This window comes from Musca domestica, unplaced genomic scaffold (assembly GCF_030504385.1).
Source record: "Musca domestica strain aabys unplaced genomic scaffold, Musca_domestica.polishedcontigs.V.1.1 12, whole genome shotgun sequence".
NCBI classification, from domain to species: Eukaryota; Metazoa; Arthropoda; class Insecta; order Diptera; family Muscidae; genus Musca; species Musca domestica.
This window is the reverse complement of record NW_026712155.1, coordinates 9,991,678-10,011,605: the sequence shown is the minus strand read 5'-3', so window position 1 is coordinate 10,011,605 and position 19,928 is coordinate 9,991,678. Positions and strand designations below refer to the sequence as shown.

Sequence of the window (19,928 nt, the reverse complement as noted above, 5' to 3'; positions counted from 1 at the left end):
CTGAAAAAAATGCAATGGCATGCCAATATTTTCTGTCTGGCAAACAAAGCAACCTCTTGCCCCCTTCCCCCTTCATTTTTCAATGCAACAACGTAAATTGCATTACCCGGTAATTTCTGATGGCAGACACGATGCAAGAAATTTTGCTCTCAACAATGCATTTGGACATAAACGGGTTCAGTAGCTAAAGCTAGGTAATGCTGCAATGTGAACTACTTAACTCTCTTTTGAGGATATGGAGGATTGTTTTTCGACGCCAGACCATCGTCAGCTTCGCCATCACCAACAATAGCTACAGAAAAATCGCAATCTGACTGCTACCCTGGACGAGGGATAATGCAAAATACAATGACTCTGGGGAGAATGGTATTTATTGGACCTAGTATTGTTTTAGCATGCAGCTACCCTGCCAAGCAGTCATTCACTCAACCCCCTTTCAACCTCTCTGAAATGTGGTAAGCATTGTTACAACGACCACACATTAACGCTACAAACGACAATGACTACGACCGACTATGGGAAAACAAGAGCAACAACAACAAGAGAAAAAGAAACCAAATGACGATAACAACAGCAGACAGTGTTGCTGATGCTGGTGACGTTGGGCGCCATTTGACGAGTACTTTGATGATGTTGATGCTGCCACCGATGCTGTTGATAAAAATCCTTAAGGCGTAATTGTCATTGTGGGTTGTAGCGCTAGCTGTGCCACCAGTTGTTGTCGTTGTTGTTGGAACTACTCACACCACTACATATTACACCTACAAGTACATACGCCTCTTAGTGCTGATAATACGATATGCAGTCACTGATGTTGTTTTTCTTTTTTTGGGGGGGTAAAAGTGCATTTGCAATTTACGCATACTTTTACCTGCTCTGTTGAGGTTGATGTATTAGTAGTTGCTGTTTATGCTGGCATTGTTATTGTTGTTACTGTTATTCTACTTGTCATAGTAGCTGTTATCCTTGCTGCCTGTTTTGCCGCCAGCATTGCGGCTAATACATTACAGCTAGCGGTATTAATGTTGTTTTTACTACAATAAGTAGATAGTTTTGCGAGAGAGAAAGTAAGACTAACTGAGGACAGGCCAGGATACGTAGGTACATATAGTGAAAGTAAGAGGTGTCATGTCATAGATATGTGAGATGAGAAAAAGCCTTGCATTAACATTTCATAGCTGTTTGATGGGTTACATTTTTTTGCTGGCAAAAGCAGAAGATATGAATAAAGGCTATACAAAAATGGAGCAGAACACAGTGGGGCAAAAAAAAATCCCCTATTCGTGGTCTAAGACCGCATATCACATTTTACATGAAACGAACAACTGGTCTTGGATGAGTAGATATATTGGTCAGCAATGAAAAAATTAGGTGGTATTTTATGACAAGACCAACTGCTGGCCTTCTATGAGAAGACCTTCTGCCGGTCTTTTGTGAGAAGACCAACTGCCGGTCTTTTATGAGAAGACCAACTGCCGGTCTTCTATGAGAAGACCAACTGCCGGTCTTCTATGAGAAGACCAACTGCCGTCTTCTATTAGAAGACCAACTGCTGGGGCTCTATGAGAAGATCAACTGCTGGTCTTCTATGAGAATACCAACTGCTGGTCTTCGATGAGAAGACCAACTGCTGGACTTCTATGAGAAGACCAACTGCTGGTCTTCTATTAGAGACCAACTGCTGGTCTTCCATGAGAAGACTAACTGCTGGTCTCCCGTGATAAGGCCAACTGTTGGCCTTCTTTGAGAAGACCAACTCCTGGTCTTCTATGATGAAGACCAACTGCTGGTCTTCTATGAGAAGACCAACTGCTGGTCTTCGAGGAGAAGACCAACTGCTGGGGCTCTATGAGAATACCAACTGCTGGTCTTCGATGAGAAGACCAACTGCTGGACTTCTATGAGAAGACCAACTGCTGGTCTTCTATGAGAAGACTAACTGCTGGTCTCCCGTGATAAGGCCAACTGTTGGCCTTCTTTGAGAAGACCAACTCCTGGTCTTCTATGATGAAGACCAACTGCTGGTCTTCTATGAGAAGACCAACTGCTGGTCTTCGAGGAGAAGACCAACTGCTGGGGCTCTATGAGAAGACCAACTGCTGGTCTTCTATGAGAATACCAACTGCTGGTCTTCGATGAGAAGACCAACTGCTGGACTTCTATGAGAAGACCAACTGCTGGTCTTCTATGAGAAGACTAACTGCTGGTCTCCCGTGATAAGGCCAACTGTTGGCCTTCTTTGAGAAGACCAACTCCTGGTCTTCTATGATGAAGACCAACTGCTGGTCTTCTATGAGAAGACCAACTGCTGGTCTTCGAGGAGAAGACCAACTGCTGGGGCTCTATGAGAATACCAACTGCTGGTCTTCGATGAGAAGACCAACTGCTGGACTTCTATGAGAAGACCAACTGCTGGTCTTCTATTAGAGACCAACTGCTGGTCTTCCATGAGAAGACTAACTGCTGGTCTCCCGTGATAAGGCCAACTGTTGGCCTTCTTTGAGAAGACCAACTCCTGGTCTTCTATGATGAAGACCAACTGCCGGTCTTCTATGAGAAGACCAACTGCTGGTCTTCTATGAGAAAACCAACTGCTGGTCTTCTATGAGAAGACCAACTGCTGGTCTTCTATGAGAAGACCAACTGCTGGATTTCTATTAGAAGACCACCTACTGGTCTTCTATGAGAAGACCAACTGCTGGTCTTCTATGAGAAGACCAACTGCTGGTCTTCTATGAGAAGACCAACTGCTGGTCTTCTGTGAGAAGACCAACTGCCGGTCTTCTGTGAGAAGACCAGCTGCTGGTCTTCTATGAGAAGAGCAACTGCTGGTCTTCTATGAGAAGACCAACTGCTGGTCTTCTATGAGAAGACCAACTGCCGGTCTTCTATGAGAAGACCTTAAGCTCTTCTATGAGAAGACCTTAAGCTCTTCGATGAGAAGACCTTAAGCTCTTCTATGAGAAGACCTTAAGCTCTTCTATGAGAAGACCTTAAGCTCTTCTATGAGAAGACCTTAAGTTCTTCTATGAGAAGACCTTAAGCTCTTCTATGAGAAGACCTTAAGCTCTTCTATGAGAAGACCTTAAGCTCTTCTATGAGAAGACCTTAAGCTCTTCTATGAGAAGACCTTAAGCTCTTCTATGAGAAGACCTTAAGCTCTTCTATGAGAAGACCTTAAGCTCTTCTATGAGAAGACCTTAAGCTCTTCTATGAGAAGACCTTAAGCTCTTCTATGAGAAGACCTTAAGCTCTTCTATGAGAAGACTTTAAGCTCTTCTATGAGAAGACCTTAAGCTCTTCTATGAGAAGACCTTAAGCTCTTCTATGAGAAGACCTTAAGCTCTTCTATGAGAAGATCCAACTGCTCTTTTCTGAGAAGATTAACTGCTCTTCTCTGAGAAGACCAACTGCTCTTCTCTGAGAAGATCAATTACTCTTCTGAACACTGTTCCATTTACTTTAACATTGACTTTGTTGGATTTTCCTCATTTTCAAACACGACCGCTAATTTAAAATATATCTTTACACACATACATGTATGTGTCCTTTTTTTGCTTATAATTCTCGCCAAAGAATGCAAATATGTTTTCATTAAAATTTTTCGTTATAGTTGTGAATTTTTTTGTGGATTCCTTATTTTTTGTGTCAAGGCTATTTTTCGCTGACAAACACCGAAATTTGTTCACTCATTTAGTTGTTAATCTTTTTTCTCATCTTTTTGCCATTGTTTTTTTTTTTTTTTTTTGGCTGCTATGCTGTCACAATAAAAACAGTGAATTGTTAATAATAAACATGATGATAGTTTTTTGAGGCATTTAAAATTAAACAATGCTCGGCAGCAAAAAAGAACAGAAAATGAAAAAATATGCTAAAAAAAGCAAGAAAATTAAAGCATCAACGTTAGATGGAATTTTTAGAGGATAAAAAAAAGAAAATTGTTTTTTTTTTTTTTTTTTGGCAATGTTGACAGATATGTGAAACATTGTAACAATGTCAATTGTTTACTGAGATGTTAAAATTAAAATTTTTTGCAAGAAAAAAAAAACATATAATGAAAAATTGGTCTAGAAAAAGTGAAGTAATATTGTAATTACTACTCTGGCCAAATTGAATATTTTAATTAATTACTAGCTGGTATGTATTTAAAGTGTTTTAAGAATTTTTTATTCTTTATTCTTTTCTTTGTGGATGAGGTACCAGGAGGGGTTTGGCAGATATATATCATTTTCTCAAAATTTCGCGTCTTATGAGCTTTAAATATGAAGAGAACCAGATGCTTATTTCGGACTCTGTAATCGTTTGGTTATTCAAAACTTTGACCCTTTGTGGGGGAGGTATCAGAAGGATTAGACCGAAAATTACCATCTTCACGCCGTACCTTGGTTTAATAAAAATTGTGTGATATGAAGTGGACCGATATTGTCCATTTGCCCCCCTAACCTAGCACTGATGTAAATATTAGTATTTGCCAAGTTGACCAAAATTGGATTATCCTTTCTCTTTCTGTGCACTAAAATATTTTTACCCATCTCCGAACTCGATCTAAGTTGGGCAATAATATTATGATGTACCTTCGAGAGTTGTCGTGCACACCAGTTAGCCAGACGGACCGAGGGCATCGCTAGATCGACTCCCAATATCCTAGAACGGATTTGGTCTAAAGAGACCTAGGGCCTTAAACCGTTATTTCGATGAGGCACGTTTTAGCCGTATCAAATGATATATACCCGCTCTAGTTATATAGCACATAAAACTTTTTCAAGAACTGTGAGATCTACAATCCTGGGCTTTAGCAATACATTTTTTACAAGGACCCACATCGGAAATTTTAGCATGAATGTATGTGAATAAATATTTGCCTAAATCATGGATTTTTGTTATTATCTTCATGATTTTTTAACACGTTTTTGGTCGGAATTGTTAAAATTGTATATTTGGGGTTTGTAAAGGCTACAGCTTCTTATGAAAAAATACCTGTGAAAATCCACATCCTCATATATCCCCCGATTCGATTTAAGCCACATATTTCAAAAGACCTATTTCAAAATTGGATTTGGAGATTTCTGACATTTACAGGTTAATAGCAATATAGACTCCCGCTTTCGTTTAGCCCCCATAAAACTGTACGACTCGATATTCCGAATTTTGATCATTTAAAATTTTGTAGTTCCTTCGAAAGATAAAGGTTATAAAAGTTCGTCCCTGCCGATATTCCAATTCTATCCCTTTTGTTCCTTTTGTTGTTAGAAAATAACTTGGCATGCACATAATTTTCATAATTAATTGAAGATATATTTGCCCTGTGAATTATACCTAATATGGACCGTATGGTTATTTGGAATATAGAACACTTCTAAGTCAAATTTTTGTGTCTATTTTTCCCCAGAGTAACAAGGAAAAACGCAGTAAGATCGGCCGGGACGAACTTTGAATACCCTCCACCATTTGGTTCAAATTTGAAAATTTTCAAAAAATAAAATCCTAATAAAATTCTGTTAAAATCTTAGAAATACCGAATGTAGGACGACATGGACCTGCATAGGTGACTTTTGTCGTAAGTCATTACAATATTCAAATGCGAAACTTAGAAAAAATCGGTGAATAATGTAGCTAAAGTCATAAAAGTACCGAATATCTGGAGGTATCGTTATATGGGGGGCTATACGAAGATGTGGATCTGCATAGACAATTTTCTCTCTTGGGCTGTAGTATTCATTGCGAGCTTCAAATACCAAATTTGAAACAATTCCGGTGAATAATGTCGCTAAAATCATCAAAATACCGAATATGGGGAGGTACCGTTATATGAGGGCCATACGAAGTCGTTGACATGCACAGCCAATTTTCTGTCTTAGGCTGTAGTATTCATTGCAAACTTCAAATACCAATTTTGAAACAAATCCGGTAAATAATGTCGCTAAAATCAACAAAATACCGAATATCTGGAGGTACCCTTATATGGGGGCTATACGAAGAAGTGGACCTGTATAGATAATCTCCTGTTCTAGGCTGAAGCTTCCATTACAAACATCAAATACCAAACCTGAAGCAATTCCGATGAGTAATGTCGCTAAAATCATTAAAATACCGAATATCGGGAGGTACCGTTATATGGGGGCTATACAAAAACATGAACCACGATTTTTTGGCCGATTTTCAATACCAAAAATCCTGCAGACATAATATACATTTGGGTAAAATTTTATCAATCTACTTCAATTCGTTCGGAAGCTAGAGTGATTTCCACAGATGGATAGACGGACGGACATCGCTAAATCGAAATAGAATTTTATGCTGATCAGGAATATATATACTTTGTGGGGTCTAAAATGTATATTTCGAGGTGTTACAAACGGAATTACAAACTTAATATTCCCTCCATACTATGGAGGAGGGTATAAAAATTGTCCTTCATTTTAGACCACTTTTAATTTTCCGCTAAAATCCACGAAAAGCTGTCTTCCATTTTTTATACCCTCAGCCATATGGCTACAGAGGGTATATATCATTTGATACGGTCAAAACGTGCCTAGTCGAAATAACGGTTTTAGACCCTAGGTCTCTTTGGACCAAATCCGTTTCAGAACATTTGGAGTCGATCTAGCGATGTCCGTCCGTCCGTCCGTCTGTCTGTCTGTCTGGCTGGTGCGCACGATAACTCTCGAAGGGAGTATCCGATTTGGTCCAAATTGGCTACAACGTAATATTTTTGTCAAACTTAGATCGAGTTCGGAGATGGGCAATATCGGTCCACTACTTCTGGTACCTCCCCCACAAAAGGTCGAAATTTTCAAAAAATATATTTTTTGCACAGGAAGAGAAAGGATAATCCAAATTTGCTCCAACTTTGCAAATCCTAATATTTGCGCCAGTGCTAGGTCAGGTGTGAAAATGGGCAATATCGGTCCACTCCATCAAGTACCTCCCCACAAATGGTCAACATTTTGAAAAAATACAACTCTGATAAAATGTTATGTAAGAGTCCGATTGTCTTCAAATTTCACACATCCCAATATTTATATTAACCCAAGGTCTGGTGTTAAGATGAACAATATCGGTCCACTCCTTCTGGTACCTCCCCCACAAAAGGTCAAAATGTTCAAAAAAAAAAAAAAAAAAAAAAAAAAAAAATTTTTTTGCACAGAAAGAGAAAGGCTAATCCGAATTTGCTCCGACTTTGCGAATCCTAATATTTGCGTCAGTGCTAGGACAGGTGTGAAAATGGACAATATCGGTCCACTCCATCAAGTACCTCCCCCACAAATGGTCAAAATTTTGAATAATTACAACTCTCATAAAATGTTATGTAAGAGTCCGACTGTCTTCAAATTTCACACATCCCAATATTTATATTAACCCAAGGTCTTGTGTTAAGATTAACAATATCGGCCCACTCCTTCTGGTACCTCCCCCACAAAAGGTCGAAATTTTCAAAAAAAAAAAAAAAAAAAACAAATTTTTTGCACAGAAAGAGAAAGGCTAATCCGAATTTGCTCCGACTTTGCGAATCCTAATATTTGCGTCAGTGCTGGGACAGGTGTGAAAATGGACAATATCGGTCCACTCCATCAAGTACCTCCCCCACAAAATATTGAAATTATGAGTACCCATGAAGCTCATAAATCGCCAAATTAACATCCGATTCCATTTAGACTTCGCACATCTGTCGAAATATTTATATCATATTTTGGGTCCGATAGGAAATGGGCAATATTGGCCCATTCCTTCGGGATCTGCTCCATAGAGGGTCAAACGTTTGAATAACCTTAACACTAGTCAAAATATATTTAGATAATCGAACATAGGCTGAGGGTATATCTCTGGCGGCAATACCGACTGATACTTTTTAACTTGTTTTTTTTTTTTTTTTTTTTTTTTTTTTGACCAACCAGTTTCAAATATTATTTTATTGATTTCTGAGGCCGATTTAATCATATATTTCTTTAAAAAATGATTTCAGAATTTGTGGGGATTAACAAGGTTTTGTTAATTGTATTGAAAATTCCCCTATAAATTAAGGGCTTAAAATACCCCTTTCGAATTCATGTTATTTGTGGCCTACACTATTTTATTCATGGAACGTTTTCCAGTTTTCCTTCTTGTTTTTTTTTTTTTTGGCTTTATTTTATTTTGACACATTTTGTGCTGGCCAATGCTTACAGATTGTATTCCCCTTGTTGTTGATGTTGTTGCTGTTTCTGTTGTTGGTGTCAATAAATGTGCAATGGCCGTAAAGTTTTCCATTTAGTTTTATGTTGTCGTGGTGTGAATAAGTTGAAGTTTTCGTTGGACATTTTCTTTCTTCGTTTTTTTTTTTAGTTTTTGTTTTCATGTTTTTCCTTTGCGGCAATTCTTCCATGGCTCTTCACATCACCCACAAAGACATTTGTTTGGAGTTGTATTTCATCCGTTCATCTTCAATACTTTTGTTTGGTCACAGTTTTGCCATAAGTTGTCTTAAACGTGTCCTATTGCAGGGGATTTTTTTTCCCGCGTTTTCTTTTTTATTTTTGGCAAATTGTTGTTGTTTTATTGTGATGTTTTCTTTGTCCAAGGAATTTTTATAATCCTGTTGTTGAATGTTTTCGAGGTTTCCTTGTTTTTTTTTTTTTTTTTTTTCAATCGAAAATATGGGGTCAAGTCTTGTTGTTTTGTTTGGATAAGGAATTTTCGTTCATTGGATTTGTTGTCGTTTTTTCTTTTTCTTTTGTGAATTATTTGATTATTTAAGGAATTTAAATTAGAAGGAAATAAGATGGAAGGATATCATTTTGTATAACCCGAAAAAAATTGCATAAAATAAAAAATAAATAAAGAAATAAGTTTGCAAAAGATTTGGGATTTCTCTTTTGGCTTTTCGTATAATTGTATTCTTTGTCTTAGATAAAGGAATTAGGAATTGTTAAGGATTTATTTTGGAGGAAAAAGGATTTAAAAGTTTGGCGGAATTTTTGCAGAGGTTGAATGGAGGGTGAAGCATAAATAATTGGGATAAAATTATACAGCTTCGTAAAATATGTATGAAATCTAAAAATATTTTTAAACAACAAGCTAATGTTTAAAAATACGTTTTTTATTTGACTTTTTAGCTCTTAGGATCTTATTATTATAATTATTATATCCTACACCACGTAGTAGTAAGGGTATGCATTTGTTTGTAATATGGAGAAGAATGCGAGATAGACAAATCGTTACTTTTGAGGATCTTCATAGAATCAATTTCTGCGTCGATTTATGCAAGTCAGTCCGTCCGTCCCATAATGTATTCTTGTGAAAAAAATCATTTATTATCCGACTGAGAGGAAATTTTCTTTGGCCCAAGGACGAACCCAATTGAAATTGGTGATAATCGGATCAGATTTCGATATAGCTTCCATATATCTTCAACCGATTTCGTGTTAATTGTGCACCAAATGGCAAATATAATTCAAAATTGCCTAGATTTTGATACATCCCACCGAATTCAGCCTAGAAGCATATAAATCAAATTTGGAGAAAATCGAGAGACATTACGAAAACATTAAGGCCCCAGGGCCAGATAGTGGCGGAAGCTGATGTACGACCACACATATTGCTCAACATGTACAATCACTGCTAAGCGGAGGGAATCTTCCCAGCGCCTTGGAAAGAACAGCAGCTTGTGCTCATTAGGCTCAACTGCGACGACAACGTCCGTTTATTGTCGAGTCTTATACCGAGGTACGTTATGGCTCTCTGCGTACGAATGGTGATGCAATTCACGTGCATGTCGATTCCTGCTGGAATATCTTTCTACTGGAATATGCTCTGTTTTGTGCATGACTATCTCTAATCCATGCGATATCAGCCATGCTCTGATGCGGATCATGACTTGTTTAAGCTTACGTTGGGCATCATCCATGGTCCTGGCCTGGATGACGGCAGCAATATCATCTGCGTATCCTACTAAAAAGGTGTTCTGGGGCATATCCAGGTTTAGTATTCCATAGTAACTGATGTTCCATAGGTCGGGGCCTCGAATGGAGCCCTGCGCAGCTCCTGATGTTATTTGCACCGCTCTGGTGCCATCGCGTGTACTGTATTTAAGCACTCTTCCACTTAGATAGCTTCTTATTACTCCACCTCATTCCTTTGTCCACCTCAGGCTATTGAACGCGTTTTTTACATCAGGTGTGTCTAATAGCACTACCGGTCGGCTGTAATTATTTCATCCCAGATATAGAAGCATGGACAAAACGGAAGCACGGTAATGTAAACTATAAGGCAGATGCTCTCCGGACATGGGTATTTCCATAAATATCTGTTTAAGCACAGAAAGACTGATTCCCCTTATTGTTTGTATGAAGACGATGAAATTTTAGACGACGTAGAACATACATTTTTCTCATGCGGTCGGTGGACAAACCTACGCTCAGAAGTAGAAGTGTAAGCAGGTGCAATCACAGTGACGAACATAGTTGCGAAAATGATAGAAGCCGAAGAAAACTGGAATGCAATTTGAAAATTCTACGAGCATTTATTACAAACAAAAAAGAGGGACTTAAACAACCCTCTAAGACCTCGAAATGAATAGCGGAGCTTGGACGCAAGCTATAAGAAGAAGGCCTAAGAAGCCCGGGAGCCACCTTGAAGTAATACGAAAGTGGTGCCGAGGTTGTAGTAACTCTCAGAGCTCACGTTAATGCGTAAATGTGCATTTTTCCCAAGTGCTCCGCAAAAAAATATTATTATAATTATTATTATTATTATTATTATTATTATTATTATTATTATTATTATTATATTATTATTATTATTATTATTATTATTATTATTATTATTATTATTATTATTATTATTATTATTATTATTATTATTATTATTATTATTATTATTATTATTATTATTATTATTATTATTATTATTATTATTATTATTATTACAAAAAATCGACTTTTCTTGAACAAAATTGATAAAATATTGTCTAAAATACTAGTCAGTCCCTAAAGGAACCCTTTCTTCTTATAGCTTTGCCCTAACAATTTAAATTCCATATTTCTAATTGCTCTTCTTTTCATTGATGCCTATGTAACTCTCTCTCTCCCTTCTTTCCTCTCTTTTTAGACAAACCAATTTGCCGGGCCGATCAAAAGAAAATCTATGGTGTGGCCCGCAATGAAGCCGCTGAGATCCTGTGTGAGGTTGATGCATTTCCACCGCCAGAAAATTTCAAGTGGTCATTTAATAATACAGCCGAAACCTTTGATATGCCACAGAGTGGTTTTCGAGCACACTCGGCACAAGGGTCCACTTTGACATATACTCCAGTTAAGGTAAGGCCATTTCAAGGAAATTTAATACAAAAAAAAATTGAAAAAAGGGGGAAGAAAAGATAAAAATCAAAAACTGCCTTGTAATCAACACACACACACATATACACATGGAAGGTGGAATAAATGGTGTATCCCAATGACGTCAAATGAAAATATGGAAAATGTTCAAAAAGTAAAAAACAAAATATTTAATTTCAAACTTTTAAAAACCAATCTTTCCAACTTTTTCTAACTGTTCTGAAATTTTTTTAAGCACTGAAAACTGAAACGAGATTTTGGTGTTTGAAAACTTATTGCCCTCCAATAAAATACATTAAAAATTGACCTGGTATGGTCATTAAACGAAAAATCTCACACAAAAATAAGTAAAAAAGCCGTAAGTTCGGCCGAGCCGAATTGGGAATACCCCCCACCATTTGGAACAAATTTGGCAATTCTCACAAAAAAAAAAAAAAAAATAAAAAATAAATAAATAAATAAATCCGTTAAAAATTCTGTTAAAATCTTAAAAATTCCAAAAGTAGCCATCATATTAGGGTCTGCCCGACGACATGGACCTGCATAGGTAACATTTGTCATAAGCTGGCACAATATTTAAATGCGAAACTTAAAAAAATTGGTGAATAATGTACCTAAAATCATAAAAATACCGAATATCGGGAGGTATCGTTATATGGGGGCAATGCGATGACGTGGACCTGCACAGACAATATTCTCTCACAGGCTGTATTAACTATTACGAACTTCAAATACCAAATTTGAAACAATTCCGGTGAATAATGTCGCTAAAATCATCAAAATACCGAATATCGTGGGTACCATTTTATGGGGGCTATACGAAGACGTGGACCTGCACAGACAAACGCCTGTTATAGGCTGTAGTATCCATTACGAACTTCAAATACCAAATTTGAAACAATTCCGGTGAATAATGAAGCTAAAATCATCAAAATACCAAATATCGGGAGGTACCGTTATGTGGACCAAGACGTTGACCTGCACAGATGATTTTCTGTCATAGGCTGAAGTATGCATTACGAACATCAAATACCAAATTTGAAACAATTCCGGTGAATACTGTCGCTAAAATCATCAAAATACTAAATATCTCGAGGTACCGTTATATGGGGGCTATACGAAGACGTAGACCTGCACAGACAATTTTCTATCTTAGGCTGTAGTATCCGTTACGAACATCAAAAACCAAATTTGAAACAATTCCGGTGAATAATGAAGCTAAAATCATCAAAATATCAAATATCGGGAGGTACCGTTATACGGGGGCTATACGAAGACGTGGACCAGCACAGACAATATTCTGGCTTAAGCTGTGGAATCCCTTTCGAACTTCAAATACCAAATTTGAAACAATTCCGGTGAATAATGTCGCTAAAATCAAACAAAATACCGAATATCCGGAGGTACCGATACCGCTGTACCAAAACGTGGACCTACCTGGCCCATTTTCAATACCAAAAGTCTTGTAGACAAAATATATGTTTGAGCAAAATTTTATCAATCTACTTCAATTCGTTCGGAAGCTAGAGTGATTTCCACAGACGGACAGACGGACGGACATTGCTAAATCAACATAGAATTTTATGCTGATCAAGAATATATATACCTTGTGGGGTCTAAAATGTATATTTCGAGGTGTTACAAACGCAATGACAAACTTAATATACCCTCCATACTATAGTGGAGGTTGTAAAAATCACTTACTACAACCTAAAAATTAGCGCAAAAATTTGTAATCTAACGCTGTTTAGATTTTTCGACCCCCAAAACCACAACTCCTCCTGACACATAAAAACCTCCTCACACGGTGCAACACATATCCATTTTAGTGTCCATAAAAGTTTACCGGTGTTTTTTCTGCAAATTATGCAAACGGCACATTTGCCCATGGAAATATTCCATTTCAAAATGAACTTCATAAAATTGTATGCATTGCAATTTCAGTAATTGTAACTAGAAATTACTCCATTTGCAGTTGGTTTTATTTCAACGGCGGAATTTTTGTTTTTTTTTTTTTTTTCAAATTTGTTCTCTACTTTTTTTCAAGCAGTTAGCCAGAAATGGCGAAAATAAAAACAACTCAACACCAAATGCCATTTAACGTTTGCAATAGGTTAAGGAGAGTTAAATGTGTCTGTGTGGACATTTACCTTGACCATTCGGAGTTATGTCTGGCTGTCCAGTCAGCTAGCTCAGCGGCAAAAGTCCAATGAACTGGTGTGTTGTCCATGTTTGATATGAGTTTTGTGTGGTTTTGTCCAGAGCAGTAAGCATAATTAGAAAATTTCAAATGAATTTGTAGAGGGGAGAGGGGTAGTGTGATAATTATGGGAAGGCTAATATAAAATAATATTTATACTCTACACCACAAGGTGGTCAGGGTATTATGCCTTTGTGCATTTCTTTGTAACATGGAGAAGGAAACGAGATAGACCCATAGTTCCTTTTGATGATCTGCATAGAATCACTTTCTGAGTTGTCTGTCCATCACTGTCCGTCCGTCTGTCCATGTATTCTTGTGAACAAAATGCAGGTCGCATTTATTATTCGATTGAAATCAAATTTTCCAAACAACATTTGTTTGGCCCAAGGACGAACCCTATTGAAATTGGAGATGATCGGTAAAAATTTAGATATAGCTCCCATATATATCTTCGACCGATTTGCCCTTTTTTGCGCACCAAACGTGTAATATCAGCCCGAATAGTATGAAATTTTGCACATACAACCAAATTAGGCCTGAAAATAAGTATGCCAAATTTTATCGAAATCGGTTCAGATATAGCTATAGCTCCCACATATATTGTTCATCCGATTTGTTGTTTTTGTCCTCCGCAGCCGTAATATGCACTCTGTAACAACGATATTCGGGGAAATATATCAAATACAGCTCAGAAATATCTTTGCCATATTTTATCGAGATCGGTTCAGATTTGGATATAGCTCCCATATATAACTTCGTCCGATTTAATTTTTATTGTGCACCAAAAGTCTAATATTTGCCCAAATGGGATGAAATTTGACACTTACGACCGAATTGAGTCCGGAAGCTAGTACGGCAAATTTGGTGAAGATCGGGTCAGATAAGCTATAGCTCTCTTATATATTGTTCATCCATAATATGCACTCCGTAACAACAAAACCACAGGTCAAAAACCAAAGGTAACAATTTTGCAGGGGTGTATGGCATTATTTTAAAAACAAAATCGACCAAAATGGGGTTTGACCTAAAGAGGTCAATATATTATAGTAACGAATGTATGGTATTGCATAATCGGCCCTGCACGACTATAGCCTTTGCTTGCTTTTATACCCTCCACCACACTATGGAAGGTATATTAACTTTGTCAATCCGTTTGTAACTCTTCGAAATACGAAATACAAAGTATATTGCTGGGTCTGACAAAGTCAATATGCCCTCCATTCTTGATCAGCGTTAACATTCTAAGTCGATTTAGCGATGTCCTCTGTCTGTCTGTCTGTTGTAATCACGCTATCTTTCGAACAAATTAAGATATAAGGCTAAAATTTTGCGCACATGCTTATTTTGCCAATAGGCAGGTTAAATTCGTAAATGGGCCATGTAGGTTCACGTTTTCATATAGCCCTCATATAACGGTACCTCCCGATATTCGGTATTTTGAAGATTTTAGCGACATTATTCACCGCATTGGTTTCAAATTTGGTATTTGAAGTTCGTAATAGATACTACAGCATAATTCAGAAAATTGTCTGTGCAGGCCCCCATATAACAGTACCTGCCGATATTCGGTATTTTGATGATTTTAGCGACATTTTTCATCGGAATTGTTTCAAATTTGGTATTTGAAGTTCGTAATTGCTATTACAGCCTATGACAGAAAATTGTCTGTGCAGGTCCGCGTCTTCGTATAGCTCCCAATATAACTGGACCTCCCGATATTCGGTATTTTGATGATTTTAGCGTCATTATTTACCGGAGTTGTTTCAAATTACGTATTTCGAGTTAGTAATGGGAACTACAGGCTGTGACAGAAAATTGCCTATGCAGGTCCAGGTCTTCGTATAGCTCCCAATATAACTGGACCTCCCTATACTCGGTATTTTGATGATTTTAGCGGCATTATTCACCGAAGTAGTTTCAAATTACGTATTAAGAGTTAGTAATGGGAACTACAGTCTGTGACAGAAAATTGTCTATGTAGATCCAGGTCTTCGTATAGGCCCCATATAACGGTACCTCCGGATATTCGGTATTTTAATGATTTTAGCGTCATTATTCACCGGAGTAGTTTCAACTTACGTATTTAAAGTTCGTAATGGGAACTACAGTCTGTGACAGAAAATTGTCTATGCAGGTCCTCGTCTTCGTATAGGCCCCATATATCAGCACTTCCCTGTATTCGGTACTTTTCGATTTTTGGTACAATACTCACCGAAATTGTTTGAAATGTCGTATTTGAATTTCGTAAACAGTCTGATATACAAAATTGTCCATGCAGACCCAGGTCTCCGTATATCTGCGATATAAAGAAACCTCTCTATATACGGTATTTTGATGATGTTAGCTACATTATTCACCATTTATTTCAAGTTTCGAATCCGTGTATGGTAATGGCTTATGACAAACAATGCCTATGTAGGTCCTCGTGGTATAGACCCCAATATAACTGCTATATTCGGTATTTTTAAAATTTTAACAGAATTCGTAGCGGATTTTATTTTTTGAAAATTTTCAAATTTTCAAATGGTGGAGGGTATTCAATGTTCGGCCCGAATTCACTGTTCGTCTTTTCTTCTAGTTTTTATATTCCCTTCTAAGACTTAGCCATGATTTCTCATACTCCCCACCATATGGGTCACTGTAGCTTTCCACGTTAACCGGTTTCCCCTTCCTACTGAAGTCTAACATTTTTTTTTTGTCGTAACATGACAAAAGTTTTTAATATTAGCTTCTTGGTTAGCAGTAGTTGGCACATGGCTTGCTTTGACGGCCAAAAGTATGAAAATGAATAAAGTAGGCAGTTGGCAGGATTTACCCCCTGAAACAACAACAACAAAGAGGCCAGTTACTTGCAGCGAAGAGTACACAGTAATGTCAGCATTTGTTGCGGTTGTAAAAACTGTTATATTTTGCTGAAACTTACAAATGAAATTTTTGGATAAGAGTGACAAGGATGTAAAGGGGTCTCCCTAGAAAGAAATTTTCAAAATTTTAAACAAATTAAGAAAAATATCCAGATTGCCCTTGGGCCTTCAAACAAAATTTACGAAATTCTACGTCGGCTCAAAAACCCCTTGGGCCATGAAAAATATATAAAAAACACATTGACCGTGAAAAAAATATTCTTAAACAAATTTGTAAATAAAAAACAGTTTTTAAGAGGCCTTGAAAAAATATATTAAAAATTCTAAGGGTCTTTTTAATTGACATTTACAAAATGGTTTCTTAAAATCTACGTTGATATTTGGTATTGAAAAAAATATTCTCAAAATTCCATATAGCATGCGAAGCCTTAAAAATTGTTTCCAAAAAATCCACGTTTCTAAGAAGCCTTGAAAGATAATCTTTAAATAATCTAAAATGGGGTTTCGGCTCGGTAACCCACAGGATCTTCGGTTTCTTGTTCCACAGGAGTCTCTGGCTCGTTGTCCCACAAAATTCTTTGCCTCGTTTTCACTCAGGAGCTTCGGCTCATCGCTTTGCAGAAGTTTTGCCTCGTTGTACGTGGCACAACAATGGTATTTAAATAGAGGTAGTCATAAACCGCGGTGCTAGCTAGAATTGTTTCCTAGCCTTTGTAGACAACTCCAAAAACTGCACCAGTGAGTTTCCATAGTCGAACGACTAATGATCCACCTTAGCTCCTACCGTGAGCTTTCGAACCCAAGCAAACTATGACCAGGTCATCTTCGACGTCTTTGGTCGAGTATTTTTACTGCCGTCCCGAACGCGTGTATCAAGAATGCCCAACCCACATCAGAAGACCTGGACATCAGCATCCCAACTACCTACATTGCAAACCCTGGTTAACTTCAAGCCACCGAGAAGCAACGACCATTTATTGAATTATTCGATAACTTTCAATTCGTCAACATTCCGAAAGCCGACATCAATCCGAAATAAACGTCATTATTACTAATCCCGTCGAAATGCGGCGACAATAAACCAAAGTTGAAGATGAAATCTTCAACATCTCGAACGCCGACATAACTTCCTAATTTCTGATTTCCCGCACCAGTCAACATCTGACGACCATCCACAAGTTCCCGATTATCTACAAATCCTCAATGTTCCGAACGCCGACATCACAACAACAACCTTGTGATACCTGATTTTCCACACTTGTCAACATCCGACGAGTAGTCGATCATCTTCGAATCGTCGGCTAGTCACACTTCATATAATCCACCAGAGTAGCAATCGTAAATCACATCGCTAGATCATACTTCCCAACGTCGTTATTTCTGATAACATTCAACCCGTCAACATACAGCGACCATAAACTAAAGTTCCCGATTCAAATCTTCAACATCTCGAACGCCGACATAACTTCCTAATTTCTGATTTCACGCACCAGTCAACATCTGACGACCATTCACAAGTTCCCGATTATCTACAAATCCTCAATGTTCCGAACGCCGACATCAACAACAAAAACATCGTAGTTTCTGATCTTCCACACTTGTGAACATTTGACGAGTAGCCGATCATCTTTGAATCGTCGGCTAATCACACTTCACGTCAACCATTCGAGTACCAATCGTGAACAATCCGGCATCGCTAAATCATAGTTCCCGATTGTTCTCGAGTCGTTCCCGATCATCAACTGAACAACGCTATTTCGAATTCTCGAGCGCCTTTGGAAGTCCTGAACACGAGTAGATTGTAACATCTGATTTACACCCCCTGAAAAGCGAGAAATCTACTCTACTTGTTTCTTAAAGTTTAGTGGGTCCTTATGGAAGCCCTAGGTAGAGCTGAGATTACTTCTTCCGAAAAGAAAACCACGTTGTAGAGTCTTGAGGCAATATTTTCAAAATATGCACATTGCTGTTTGGACTTGAAAAAACAAAATATGAAAAAACTCCACGGTTCCAATAGGCTTTGGAAAAAATATACAGTACAAGTCCCTCTTACAAAAGGTCCTTGAAAAATTGCTCTTAAATAAAAATCTGGAATGCATCTCAATTTTTTTTTTTTTTGAAACAAGGCCATGTTTCAAATAAGGCCTTAAATATTATTAAAATGACAATGAGATTTCTTTTTTATTTTTTTTCATGGGAGCTTTATTTCAAGGGTTCTAATTTTTAAGAATTTTCTTCATTCTTTGAAAAATTCTAATTTGTCCTTGAAAGTTTATTTTACCTTAAATTCCTTCAAAATGTTCGTTTAAGACTCAAAAAATCCTTGTTTAATAGACAGTGGTTCTTGAAAATATTCTTAAAAAAATTACGTTTGAAGGTCTGTCAAAAATTTCTGTTTAATTGTCCTTATTCTGGTTCTTATTAATTTTTTTTTTTAATTCAAGTTTGGCCTGTTGGTCCTTCTTAAAAAAATATAAGTTTGGCAGTCTATAGGACCCGTGAGAAAAAATCATTAAAATTCCGTTCTAGTCTTGAAATTGTTCTTGAAAAATATTCCTTTAAAAAATCGACATTTAAGGGATTGTCGGTGTTTATAAAAACGTTCCAAGTTTGACGTTGAATGGGTCTCTGAAAAATATATTTTTAAGAAGTACAAGTTGCTATTGGCCTATAAAAATCGTTAAGATTATAAGGCTCTTAAATATTCTAAGCAAATCTAAAATTTTTATCTTGAGGACACCCCAATAAACCCAAATTCCAGACCACTCAGCCCTTGCCTCTAATGCACACATACATGTAAGTTTCCCCGAAAAACATTGTCACAAGTTTAGCAAAGCGACCACCATTTCCGTTTTGTCTGATAAACATTTTCGACTGCATAAATGTACTTAGCCATAGTTTTACTTAGCCGTAAAACTCTGCTCATAGGGGCGTTTATTTGTGTTAGTAACGCCATGTAACGATAACACCACACTCTCACTCACATTCATTTAGCTTTGTTGCGAGCCAGTTTGAGAACATTACCAAGTGTACTTATCCTCTAAAAACAAGTAGCTATAGTTCTAGTTTTTGGTGTACGATTGTTTTGCGCTGTGGTTTTGATATGTTGTTGATGTTGTTGTTGCTGCTGCTATTGCAACTAGGCGGTTACTGTTACGACTATTACTGCTACTGTAGCAGTATGTGTTCCTTGGTTTGTAATATCGACATTGTCATTGTCCAGACTACTTTTGCGCGCCATATAGATACTCAAAACAGCTGTCAACTTAAAATGCCAGTTATTGTTTTCATTCCAAACTCTTTTTCTGTTCTTTTTCGTAGTTTATTTTTGGCAACCCAGTTTAGTGATGGGTATCAGTGAGGATTTGTCAAAAACTATATGTTTATTTTGTAGAAAAAGTAGTAAAAGGAGAAAAATCATGCTTCAAAAGCCATAACTTGTCAATTTAGTATAAATTTCCAAATATTAAATTTCTTTTTTTTCTCTATTTTTAACAACTACCCATTGTCAAACTTCAATAAGGCATTTAGTACATTCTGGTACTTTTT

General features: G+C 37.2%; 1 protein-coding gene across 1 annotated transcript in view; it reads left to right on the top strand.

Moving 5' to 3' along the window:
• The window catches only part of LOC101894825 (uncharacterized), a 151,174-nt gene that overhangs the window by 67,313 nt on the left and 63,933 nt on the right, over positions 1–19,928 (top strand). The window contains exon 4 of the mRNA XM_059132307.1: positions 11,086–11,294. Within this exon, the coding sequence (XP_058988290.1) occupies positions 11,086–11,294 (209 nt within the window). The remainder of the gene's footprint in view (positions 1–11,085; positions 11,295–19,928) is intronic.